General features: G+C 31.3%; 2 protein-coding genes across 2 annotated transcripts; one reads left to right on the top strand and one right to left on the bottom strand.

The window, feature by feature from the left end:
* The first annotated feature begins 4,808 nt into the window (after window positions 1-4,808).
* LOC130963630 (uncharacterized) lies at window positions 4,809-7,542 on the top strand. The gene is made up of 4 exons (XM_057889735.1): window positions 4,809-5,293; window positions 5,344-5,552; window positions 5,668-6,150; window positions 7,378-7,542. The coding sequence occupies exons 1-4, from the start codon at window positions 4,809-4,811 to the stop codon at window positions 7,383-7,385; spliced, it is 1,185 nt and encodes a 394-aa protein (XP_057745718.1). The 3' UTR covers window positions 7,386-7,542.
* Window positions 7,543-9,502: 1,960 nt separating this feature from the next.
* LOC130962046 (uncharacterized) lies at window positions 9,503-10,361 on the bottom strand. Its single transcript, XM_057888133.1, has one exon. The coding sequence runs from the start codon at window positions 10,249-10,251 to the stop codon at window positions 9,688-9,690; it is 564 nt and encodes a 187-aa protein (XP_057744116.1). The 5' UTR covers window positions 10,252-10,361; the 3' UTR covers window positions 9,503-9,687.
* Between the last annotated feature and the right edge of the window lie 2,791 nt (window positions 10,362-13,152).

The following is a 13,152-nucleotide window of genomic DNA, read 5'->3' as shown; positions in this document are numbered from 1 at the left end:
TTCCGGTAAAGTTAAGTGTTTTATTATTATAATTTATAGAATTTAATTTTAATTCATTGTTGACAGTGTAAAGTGTTTTATATTTACTTTTTTTTTATGATTATTTACACATGAAATATAGATATTTTTACTAATATAATGTTATATAATTAAATGTATCTACAATGACAGTATAATAAAATTAAATTCTAAATTATAAATTAAAAAAAAAAGTTAGTTTTTGTTGGTTGTGATTTTAGGAGATTTGTTTTTTCTTTTTTTTTTCTTTTAAAAAAATTCAATTTTCTAATAATTATCTTATGATAGTTCTCCGTCATGATAATAATATAGATGATAAAAGAGGAAGACTCTCTTGGAAAATATAAACACTTTTACTTGGCTAACCAAATTATTTATAAAAAATGTTGGTAATATAATAAAGGACACCCTATTATACGGATTAGATTAAAGTTGTATAGAAGAAGAATATAAATTGATTAAATTCTTTTTATAGTTATTTTTTATTATTTTATTATTATTTAAAATATGAATTTTAACTTTTTCAATCTCTCTTTCATTCTATAAAAAAAAATTCTGTAATTCACCATATAATAATTGTAAAAATTGTATTGGTACCACTACTATTATTAGTGAGGTGAAAAGCAATAATAAACACCATGCCAATCTTTTTTTTTTTTTTCTCAAACAACAATCAATTTTCTTCGGTCATGCTTATCATGATGAAAATTTTCAAGGGTTTGCTGAATCTAGAGTTACTTATAGTTCAAGCACATTTAATTAACTTTTTATAGTTTACTATTTCTAAATAAGATTTTACATGGAATAAATTCTTGCAATCTAGAATTCTTCAAATTTTTTTATGTTTGATTAAATAAATTTTCACATTTAGACTTATAAATTTGGATAAAAGAACAAAAAGTAGAATAGTATATTGTATCAATGATTTTGTTACAAAATTTTATCTAGAATTTGATTAATTTTCTTATTATGTATAGGACCTCTTTTAGGAACTTAATTAAGGACAATTGAACTGTGGATAAGAATTACAATTCTGGTTGTGAAAGTATATCTGGGTGGCAAGGGAGGGTGTTCCCAACCTGATTAACCTCCATCGCCGATATTAAATTCCAAAATTGAAACCCAATAATTTTGCCAAGTAGTATTGCTGATCCGGTGTCAAATTCACCAAAGACATCAACTCCTTAAACCCCTTGATGGTTTGTCTTGATAATGAATCTCCTCCCGAATAAATAATGTGAGCATACCATGCAATAAACTTTCGGTAATAACCCGTTAGACCAAGGAAACTCCTTAGTTTCTTAAGAGATGTAAGTGTAGGCCATACTTGAATGGAGTCAATTTTTGTAGGGTTGCCCACCTTAACTCCTTCGGCACACACAATGTGTCCAAGGTACTTCACCTGTCTTTGTCCAAAAAGGCATTTGGATCTTTTGGCAAATTGATGATGTTGAGCTAATATCTCAAAAGTCAGCTTTAAGTGTCTTAAGTACTCTTCTTACGTCTTACTATATACCAAGATATCAGCAAAGAACAAAGCTATTAATTTACATAGGTAGAGCTGAAATACCTTTTTCTTAGTGGCTTGAAAGGTAGAGGGTGCATTAGTGAGTCCGAATGGTATCACAACAAATTTATAGTGGCTTTGATGACTTCAAAAGGTCGTCATTGGAATAGTGTCTTCAGTCATTTGGATTTCGTGATATGCCGATCAGAGATCAATCTTGGAAAAGAATTCAGCACCAAATAACTCATCTAGAATTTTTCCAATAGTGTGAATAGAAAATTTGTCCTTGATGGTAATAGCATTCCGCGCGAGGTAGTCAACACAAAATTTTCAACTACCATAATTTTTTTAACTAGAAGGACTCGGCTTGAAAAAGTACTTTGGCTCTCTCGAATGATGCCAGCCTCTAGCATCTCCGCCACTAGTCTCTCCATCTCTTCCTTCTGAAAGTGCAGGTACTTATATGAATTAACACTCACTGGTTGTGATCCTAGAATAAGGTTAATGTGATGATTAATGTCTCGATTTGGAGGTAAGGTCGATGATTTCTCAAACAGAGCTCTATGATGCTATAAAATGTCTTACAATTCGGTAGGAACTGCTACTGCCTCTTTTTTCTCTTCACCATCAATCAAATTCAAGTGATATAAAATAGTTACCACTTCTGTTGAAACCATTTTCTGCAGCATTTTGTTGCTTATGGCTTCGGATATGTTGTTATGTAGGAGACAGGTTTGGCCAGTAATAACTCACACTTAGTTAGCGTTTATTTTGATATATCGAGACAGAGACTGAGATTTAATATCATGTTTGTTGGTTCAGAAAACTGATACTAAAATTTTTATTTCTGCAGTACTTCCAAAAAGTAGAGACACGGGATACTAAAATTTTTAGAAATAGAGACTGAAACTTTAATAATATTTTATACCTAAAATACCTTCATTTTAATTAATTAATTCTAATTTTACCCTTTGTACAAATTAAATTAGAATGTTATTCTTGTTTCAATTTCTGTCTCCCACTTTGTACCAAATAGAATACTGAAATTTATTTCAATCCCTGTCTGTCTCTTAGTCTTTGTATTTCAGTCTCATTCTTTCCGTTTTTCTCCACCAAACGCTACCACTCCTACAAACCTTCTACAAACAGGAAAATCAGCCATTGACCCAATGACTTGATTGGAGGAATCTTCAAATTGACTCTGGTATTTTACCACGTTATTGGTTTGTTTAAGCTCTTTAAGAGCAGTCTTGGGATCATAAAACTGGTTTTGCCTAAACCTAATCACTAGAGCATCCAAAAAAGATTCCAAAGTGTGACTGATGTTGTTGTTGATAACTCAAAAGTACCATGAATAAGCAGATCTAGTGAGGCGAAAGGAAGCATACGTACCCACATCTCCACTGATACCGACTACCAATCGAAGTACTCCCTCACTTTGAATACCCACTCTTCTACTCGATCCCCGTCAAAAAGTGGTAACTCAACCTTCATCACCTTGATCGGCGAGTATGGTGGTCTTAATCCTCAGTGATGCCGAAAGTCATGTGTAGCTGCTTCAGGCTTGTGTTCAACCTTCATTAACTTCAGAGCCTCTTTCAGTGATCCTTGGATTTCACGTAGGGAATTCTCGAATCCATCCATGCGCGTGTTAGTCACGTTGAACTGACTTGTAAACGTCAACATGTTCACATTGCAACACTGCAATCTCAGCTTGTCGATTAAGTTCATTGGATATGGTCATCCCTCTCAACAAAAGCATCAAATGTTAGCTCAAGAATGTATGAGGAAGAAGATGAAATCTGGAATTACAATCAACAATGCAAGAAATTTTAAATGTCCCTATTTGAATCGGGATTCGGGAACCTACTCCTGAGAATAATACTCAAATATTTCTCTAATTAACCGCAAAACACTACACTCTCCAATTTATCTCCCCTTGTAAATAAGTTGGCAGAACTAATTATTTCTTGTGATGCACTTTATCCTAGGTATGTTCAAGACCCAGCCCACTTGGAATCTGAGCCAGACCCAAGACATATTTTTGTCGAATTTGAACTTGTTATTTTCATCAGGTGTTACTTTCGAGTAGGAGTGTATATGGTCCGACCCGACTCAAAGATTCGGTCTGACTCGAACACTTTATGGGCTAATTTAGTGTGATTTCATCGGGTCTAGGGTCAGGTAAGGGTCTCAAAAATAGATCCGGTCATTATTTCGGATCGGGTTCAGGCCATAGCTCAGGTCACTCGAATTCGTCCCGGTGACCTGGTCATCATACGCAATTAATATTTTGTGTTATTAGTAATGAATGATAGTGATTCTTATGTGAAATTTAAATATTGTAAATCTTAATATTTTGTGTTATTAGTCATTATAAGATTATAAGTTAATGTTTTATGTTTAAAATGTATAAGACTTTAGACTAATGCATAATATTGTGTTATTTGTATTGATTTAAATATTTGGTGTTATTAGACAATATTAGTATTGATTATGATTATGCTTTAATTTTAGAGAATAGTTGATTCTTGGTATATTTTTTTAAGTGAATTTTACTATGTGGATTGTGAAATAATTGTTGGAGATTAAGTGATTTTTACATGTTAAAAATCCGATTTTCATCCGATCCGAAGATACATAGGTTTCATTGGGTCTAGAATCGAGTTATGGTCTAAAAATTAGACCCAATCTATATTTCGGGTCGGGTCTGGATTAAGCCAAATCCTATGTGACCCGATCCATATATACTCCTACTTTCGAAATCAAATTTGAATTATGTTTTAAATTATTCAGTTCGATTTAAAGTTATTTTTTATAATAAAAATATATATTTTAGAATAAAAATATTAATGTCATATTATACTTTTATATTTTAATTAATAATTTTTATATTATACAAGATTATTTTTATATTAAAATAATTTATTTTAATATAAATATAATATAATATTTATTAAATTTAATTTTTAAAAATAATATTTTATTATTTTAAATATATAAAATTTATAAATTTATATATACTTATTTTATATCGAATCTATGCGATTTAACTCAATTTATTTTGAATTATTTCGATTCTAATAAAAATAGACTTGTTGACTTTTTAAGGTTGGATCTGAAATCTAATTAAACCCGGCCCGCCCGCGAACACCGGCTACTTCATGCGCCACTACGAGACTACGTAGTCATCGATCCACCTGGATTGCTTTCCGTTCCGTTCCAGTATTAGCTGCTTCAACAATTTACTCATTGCTAGGGTTTGTCCCCTTTTCTCGCTGAGATGGAAGGGATGGTGGCGGAGAAGAATCAACGATACCTTATGGTGCTAATGCGTACAAAGATATGCGGCATCGACGTCATGAAACTGATAACACCCGAGAAGGACGAGGAGGACGCTGTGGATTGGGAAAATCTACCTCCGTTGCCCTTCGATTTCAGCGTGGATCTTCCATTGGGGCGCATGTTCGCTTTGGAGCTGGATTCCAAGATTCATCTCGTTGGAGGTATCAAATATATGTCCAGATATGATTATTATTTTGATGGTGCTTACTATACAACTTGCAATAAAGTCTACGAACTAGACCTTGACAAGAAGGAGGTAGAGGAGTCGAAATCAATCGATGATGCTCCAGAGTTATCTGTTTCCGGGTTCTCTACTCTTCACAAAATTGAAAGTGATTATTATTTTATGTTGATGTGTGGTCGCGGTGGTTTCCTACCCGACAATGGTGCTCAGAATTTTGGGTTCTACGCTCTGGGACCAAGGTTTGGGAACACTTGCCTGATGCTCCTGATCTTCCTGGCTACCATTCCAGAATTGATCACAGTTCATGGTTCGACTTCTATGGTAAGCTATACATCCGACTCTGTTTCGAAGATGGAAGAGTTGTCGTCTTCTCTTATGACACCCATAACCTACATTGGACAACGAGTGAGGGTGACAATAGTTTTACGCGTTCTTTTTGTGTCCCAGTGGCATCCCATGGCCAGCGTCGGTTCTTTCTTCCAAGGGTGCATATTCCAGGTATTCATAATTACTCTCCAACTGTGCATTGCACATGATTTTCTTTGTCTTATTGTAAAATATGCAATTTTCACTCTTCACCCTTCATCATTCTGTTATTGGTATATTGTTACAGATTTGGTTGATCCTGGCAAATACCTGGCACTTTCATGCGAACGCATTGGAGGGAAAAAAGTGATATATGCATTCCAGGTGGATGAATTGGGTGTCCTTTTCTTCCAAAGGCTTGAAGGCTGCTTAGATAGAATGCCGTCCTTGTATTATGAGAAAACGCCTGTGCTTGTTGATCTTGATGGCAAAGGCACGTTTATTGTTATGTTACCTGGCTCTGCAAAGGAAGAAAAAGAGGACCCGGTCCTCTTTGTGTTGGTTCTTCAGGTTGTTGCAAAGAAGTTTGTCAACCATCCCTCCCGGGTCCTCCGTAGGTCTGTGAGGCCCCCAACGGAGTGTGAGTTCTTAGATTGGAAGGTCCTTAGCATGCACATGTACAGAATGGAGGTCTCGAGTTGGGGAATAAGAGATGATTTGTATGCTGTCTTTATTTTCCCTGGCATCCAGTGGGAAGAAGGTCAAATAGGCAAATTTGAATTTCGAAAAGGTAATGCTTGCCTATGTTTTTGTCATCATTTTCTTATGTTCCCTAAAGCGGCTTTATTATTTATATTGATTGGTTGGCTGTGAAATGTGAATGCTTTTGTGCTTGACCATTTTGTACTGTAATTCTGTTTGCCCAATACACATTAACACACATATTCGGCTGCTGTGAATAAGTTTGCCAATGCATGAGTTTATGAAGGTTCTTCCTGGTGATTTGATTGTTAGTTTGGAATATATGGAATGTCATCTTTGATATTTTTGACTGTGATAGTTCCCACTCAATGCTTGTTGTTCACATGAATTCCTACCATCTTGTCGCCGTTTGAATTTGTTGAACTTGCAGCATCAAGGACTGAAATATCAATTATTAATCCCAGAAGGATGTGTAACAAACCGTGACAAGGACAACTATGCTAGTTTTCTTGAAATCTCTAGTCTAGCTTAGATAGTTCTGATGTCAACAAAGTAGGGACTCTTTGATTATTCCTATGTTTCAAACTTCTGCCTTGTTTCGATCCAGTGGGAAGGAGCAGCATTTGTTGCGTATATCTCTCAGTAGTTCCTTCTATTATTAGCGATTTTCTATTCCTTTTCCCAGCAAAGCATATATATCGATATTTTTTAATTTTTATTTTGCTACTTTTCGGTAACGAGTTGCTTATATTTTGGATTTTCTGTTATTTTAATTCTAAATCATTGTATTATATTGTTGTACCCAATTTGCCAGTTTCTGACTTGTGTTTTCTTATTTAGTATTTCTTTTATTCTCAAACTTATTTTAAGATGTTTTCCCCTTTAAATTTCATTATTCTTATTTGGAATGTGATATCAAAATAGCCATCCTTTGTTTGCTTCTGAATCACACATTATGCAGAAATTAATTTTTTTCTTTTTAAATAAAAATATTTGGAGGGTTTTAAATATGTATCACATCAAAAGGCAAAACCTGTTCAAACTGGTTTAGAATCCTATCCACCGTGATAATCTTCCCCTCCCCCCTCCCCCCCCTTTTTCTGGATAAAAGAAGAATTGTTGGAAAAGAGAGACTTGTGTTGGATCTCAGTTGCAGAAAAAAGGTACAAAATGGTTATCTTTCTATTTCAAGGAAAATTGTTCTAGAATAGGAAAACATTAACTGTTTCAAGTAGTTGGCTTCAAGTTTTAAATGTTCAAGTAACTGGATTCTTTTTTGTTTTTAAAATTTTGCTTCTACGATCTCTTTGTTCAGGAAGGTAAATATGCAGTTGTCACTGATAGGTGGCAGAAGTTCAGTGATGTATGCTAAAGTAATGCAATTTCTTGCCAACTTTGCTGATGATTTCTAGTTCATGGTGTTGATGTTGAAGGTAAAAAGTAAGTTACGATTGTCCGATCCAATATTGTAAACTCCAACTTAAAGGGCCAGCATTTTATATGCAAATGAGATAAACAGAACTCCGTGTCACGCATTGCAATACAGCTGATAATATATGATTCTCATTGCAGGCTGGGAATTAATGAAGAGCTAGTGGCTTTGCTTGGCAAGCATTCACCGGTTGGTAACTTTCTTAAGCTGCCTTGACTTTATCTTTGCCTATTGAAGTCTTAGCTTGCATTAAGGTTTTTCAGTCGTCTGAATTATAACCATAAATAAGGGATTTGTGTGTGCTAGCGTGTGCGTGCGCCTTTTTCTCTTAAATTCTAACAAACATTTAACAATTTTGTGTCTTAATTCTAAAATCAGATTTCCATAATCAGATTCCTGTTACATATGCTGGGGGTGTGACTGTAATGGACTATTTAGAGAGGTTAAAGATGGCGGGGATGGAGCACGTGGATGTCACCGTGGGAAGTGCATTGGACATTTTTGGGGGAAACATGGTTTATAAAGATGTTGTAGCTTGGCATACCCAGCGGGGAATGGATCCTCTCCAGTGAATAAAAAACTGAATGGTGTGCAGTGTTTAATCTAACCATTCACCACACTCTCTCTCTTATTTATTTCTGGTCCCACTATTAAAATCAAAGGTGAGAGATTGCACTGTATTTTGTCAAGTGTTGAAAAAACTGGAGAGGATCCATTTCCGCAACAAGCCTCCACTCCATAGTTTAATTACATTATGATTTGAGACTTGTTTTAAGTTTAGGGTCTGGTCAACTTGGACTTTTTGAAATTGTTTCTCTCGTGTTTGTAACCTTCTATTTAATTGGTGATGTTTTTTAACTTTTCTTTCAATGTTTTTCCTCATGATTGTAGCATTTGCCTCATGAGACATTAGTTACTTAGATAGTTAGATTCCCTTATATGATCATAATTTCCCACAATAGTTATTTGCATTTTGATGATGTGTTGAATGAGATTTACACATATATGATAGAGTGTAATGACATTATTGTATTTAAATGGTAAACTGATGATATAATTCTAGTGAAATTAAGTGTTTTCTTATTAATATATATTATAAATATATAAAGAAAAAGGTTAGTTCTTGTTTGGTGTGATTTTAGGAGATTTGTTTTAGTTTTTTATTTTTAAGAAAATTTCAATTTTCTAATAATTATCTTATGGTAGTAGTTAGTGGTGATAATAATGTAAATGATAGAAGTGGAATACTCTCTTGTGGATTATGAACGCTTTTGACTTGGCTAATCAAATTATTTATCAAATGCTGGTAATATAATAATTGTAAAAATTGTATTGGTACCACTACCATTATTAGTGAGGTGAACAACAATAATAAACACCATGACAATCATTTTTTTTTCCCTCAAACATGCTTATCATGCTGAAAATTTCCAAGGGTTTGATGAATCTAGAGCAACTTTAGTTCAAGCAATGTTAATTAAATTTTTATAGTTTTACTATTTCTAAATAAGATTTTACATTGAATAAATTCTTGCAATCTAGAGTTTTCAATTCAATTTGTTTTTGTTAGATCAAATAAATTTTCACATTTAAACTTATAAATTTGGATAAAAGGAAAAAGTTGGATAGTACATCGTGTCAATGATTTTGTTACAAAATTTTATCTAGGATTTGATTAATTCTCTTATTATATATAGGGAAAAATTAATTCTAAAATTGGACTAAACTACTCTACTCTTCTTATTTCTAAGAAAATTGTATTGCATTTGGAATAACTGGAAGTGAAATTGATTCAATTTTATTTGTATTATTTAAATCTTAGAATTAAATTAATTTCCACCAACTTTTACAGAATGTCAAACACAATTAACAGAACTTGACAAACAAAATTATCTTTTTTGATGCATTGGTAAATATAATTATTTCTATTCTATTAAAATAAGAAAACTAAGAAAAGGAAAGAAACCTTATTGAAGACCTACATAACATATATAGAAATTTCCTTTGTATTCATGCAAATTTAATACTTTATATTTAGACATACACTTATGATAATAAAAATTACATGGGTATTTTCTCAAAAAAAAAAAATATTGAAGTAACCCAATAAAATATTACCTAGTGAATAATGTCTAACTACAAAGTATAAAAATTATATATATTCTTATAATAAGATCATAACTTTCCAAATTATTAACATAATTCGGGTATGCTTTCTAAGCATGGTTTCCACCCTATAGAACCATCATTATTATTATCATCATCACATTCTTCACCATTACTATTTTCACCATGATCCACCAAAGATAATAATTCATCAACCGAAATAATCTCTCCCTTTTGCATCATCATATCATGAAGTTGTTGCTTACTTATAACAATTTTGATCCTAACCACACCATTATTATTATTATCATCATCATTAGTATTAATATTTTCCTTTGCACCTTTTCCTTCCACTACAACTTCTTGTTCAGCAAATCTCACCTTCTTCTTCTTCTTGCTACTAGACTTCAGCGACGGCGACGGCGACGGCGACATAGGCACAAGGTAGAATATCTGACCTTTGAGAAGTTTGGTATTAGGGTGAAGATGATGAATGGGTTGTAGTGAATTTGATATTGCATGATAGCCTGAAAATTGTGCTAGAACTTGGTGCACCTTAATGGGAGCTTTGTACTCTAGAATTTTCCCATCACTCTTCATTACTCTTACCATATTGTTCTCATGACAATGAAGAACTAAGCAATTTCCCATAGCTTTATAAATCTTTGGTGAACTTAGCTAATGAAATCTTAGTATATAGTAATATATATATATGGAGCTTATTATAAGAGTTAGAACAAGTTTTGAGAAATATATGAATGAAAAAGTAGTGGGAGGAGGCTTCTATGGAGCATCTATTTAAACGTAATGGTTGTGAATAATGCCCCCAAAATGTTACCAATATTACATAATATGCCTATTTTGTCCTTTTATGGTAGTTAGCAAAATATATAATATCCATTATTATTATTATTATTATTATTATTATTATTATTAAAGTATGTGTATGTATTTTTTTCTAAAAGATCTTATTCATGGCATATTGTTATAATTAAGCGAAAACTCAGGTGCAGTCAACTTCACGTAAAGTTGATACTTGAGAGCTGCTAAATAAAAATTTAGTCAAATCAGTCAAATCATTTAACGATTCTTAAGTATCAATTTTACGTAAAATCGATTGCACCTGAGTTCCATTTTATAATTAAGTTGGTTTTTTTTTTTTAACTATAGATGATTTGAATAGCATATATATAAGTCTTTAAGTTGTTTAATTGTTAGAGCTTAAATTTTTACTTGCATGTTTTTTAAAACATTTGTCAAGTTTTTTTAGCTTTAATTGAGCATATATTTTAATTTTAATTTTCTTTTCTCTCAATTATTATTTAAGATTGAAACATCTTAGACATTTATTGAAATATGTTCTACATATAAAGTAGTATGAATGACCATTATTCTATGTTTTATAATTAAATAATATAGAGTACTTTTGTAAATGAATTTTTAGCCAATAATTAGTTAATTACCCTCTAGATTATTCTCCTCCATATAGCTTTGCCACTGAGATTTGAGAAGAGTTAAAACATCATGCACTTTTGAGTTTTAAACAATTTAAACTATTTCGAAGTTACAATTTTAAATGAATTAATAAATTTTATAAAATTTGTAACAGGTAAAACAATTTTATGATTTAAATTTTGTTACGATTTTATATTTTATGTATTTAATTTACATTTTTTATTTTTAGTAAAATCTCAATTTTCTTTAAGTTCATAAATGAGTGATGGTTGGGTTTTGGGAGTGAGTCAACTCGTTGAGTTGAGTCAATGACTCGGTGACTCATCATGCCCAAGGTGGTTGTGGAGCTAGCAGTGGATTATTACCGAAATGGTCCAAGGTGGGCCCACTATGACACTGAGATTATACCCAACAAGACCGTGTTGGAAGGATCAAGTAGGCCCATTAAAAGCCCACGTGCTTGACTATTTTTTAGGAAAAAAATTATTTTTTTATTTTTCAATGATTAAAAAAAAAGAAAGAAAAACTTAAATTTTGTTCCTTCTTATTCGCCAATTACCATGATTTTTATGATTTAATTTTGATAAAATAGTAAAACAGGTTACTTGTTTATTTATTGATAAATATTTGTAAAAATGATTGATATTTACATATCTATTATCTCAAAAGTCATATAAATTAGTATTTAATAAGATGATATTGTAATATTTAAATTAATTTCTCTTTTAACCATCATAGTATTATCAATTATGGTGTATTTGTTTCGAATTTTCAAAAAAGAGAGGTTATATATAATTCGATTTGTTTTATATAATTTAATTTTTATACATTATTAGTGTAAAATACACTACAACAAAACTTAATTTCAGCGGCTATTTTAGAAAAACGGTCAAATAGAACCGCCCTCGCTGCTATCCTAATTTCACATGTCAGGGGTTGAGAGCAACCCACATAAATGATCATTCAAGTGACAAATATAATTAAATAACTGTGTAAAATATATTTTACACTATCAAATTTCAGTGCATCAAAATTAAACTCTTGTTTTATATATCTAAAGAACTTGAAAATTATTTTTTTATAATTATTATTTTCAATTTCTATTAAAAAATTGATAATTTGATTTTTTTTCTTATACAAAAAAGTACGTTGTTTTCCTTAAAAAAAAAGGAGGTTAGTATAAATGCACTCTTAATTTGTCATAAGAGAGAATGTAAAATTTTTTCATCACAGATCCTTATGAGCTGAACAAATCCCATGCCACATTGACTATTTGCTAGTATCCTTGTGTAGTTGTGTTTCTTATGATGTTTTGTGTTACATCAAAATATAACCAATGCACTAAAAAAAATGTTTAATTATGGTTGGCCACTAATGCTAAGCATGTCACAACTTGTCCTCCTCCTCCTATTTTCTCTTTTTGTGTGTACCAATGACTTATTTTTAATCATAATTGTTAGAGAAAAAAATGCATATATATATATTTATTTATTTATTTATTGATAATATAAAAAATTCTATATGATTATTTAATTAATCAAATGTATATATTTAATAATTTTTAGAAAAATAAACTTAAAAATTCATTACTTAAAAATTTATATTATTTTTGTTGATATGATAATATATGACTAGTTATTTATGTAAAATCGACTTTGCATCAAAATTATATATATGACAACAAAATGAGAAAAACACACTTTTAATGTCAGTACTTGAAAACATGTAAATTCACGTTAGAGAATTCAAAGTTTGAACACAGGAAAAAAAGTAATATTGCGGCTATTGATGTGCATATTCACTCTTTATTTGTTTAGAACTTTAGATAGTGACAAATCATCATTCAGCATATTGATCATTTCTTTTTTATTTTTTATTTCTTTGGGATTTGGAATGGAACTAAATCCTGAACCTCATCACTTGGGGGTGATACATTAGCGTCCTTATTCAGTGAGATTAAGATTAAAAGAAAGAGAATAAAAGATAAAAAATTAAAAATTAAGATATTTATACTAAATTAAATTTTTCTATTATATTTAGAATAAAATATATAAAATTAAATTATATTTTAATATTTTATTAATTCAAAATAAATAT

This window comes from Arachis stenosperma, chromosome 2, assembly GCF_014773155.1.
Source record: "Arachis stenosperma cultivar V10309 chromosome 2, arast.V10309.gnm1.PFL2, whole genome shotgun sequence".
Lineage (NCBI taxonomy): Eukaryota > Viridiplantae > Streptophyta > Magnoliopsida > Fabales > Fabaceae > Arachis > Arachis stenosperma.
Note: the sequence above shows the minus strand (reverse complement) of the source record. Positions and strands in the feature narration are given on the sequence as shown.

Bases quoted from the DNA above. Each gene is read 5' to 3' on its own strand.
- LOC130963630 (XM_057889735.1), top strand. From the start codon at position 4,809: ATGGAAGGGATGGTGGCGGAGAAGAATCAACGATACCTTATGGTGCTA. The intron at 5,294-5,343 runs GTTTGGGAACAC...CTACCATTCCAG, and splicing joins TTCTACGCTCTGGGACCAAG to AATTGATCACAGTTCATGGT. The intron at 5,553-5,667 runs GTATTCATAATT...ATATTGTTACAG, and splicing joins TCCAAGGGTGCATATTCCAG to ATTTGGTTGATCCTGGCAAA.
- LOC130962046 (XM_057888133.1), bottom strand. From the start codon at position 10,251: ATGGGAAATTGCTTAGTTCTTCATTGTCATGAGAACAATATGGTAAGA.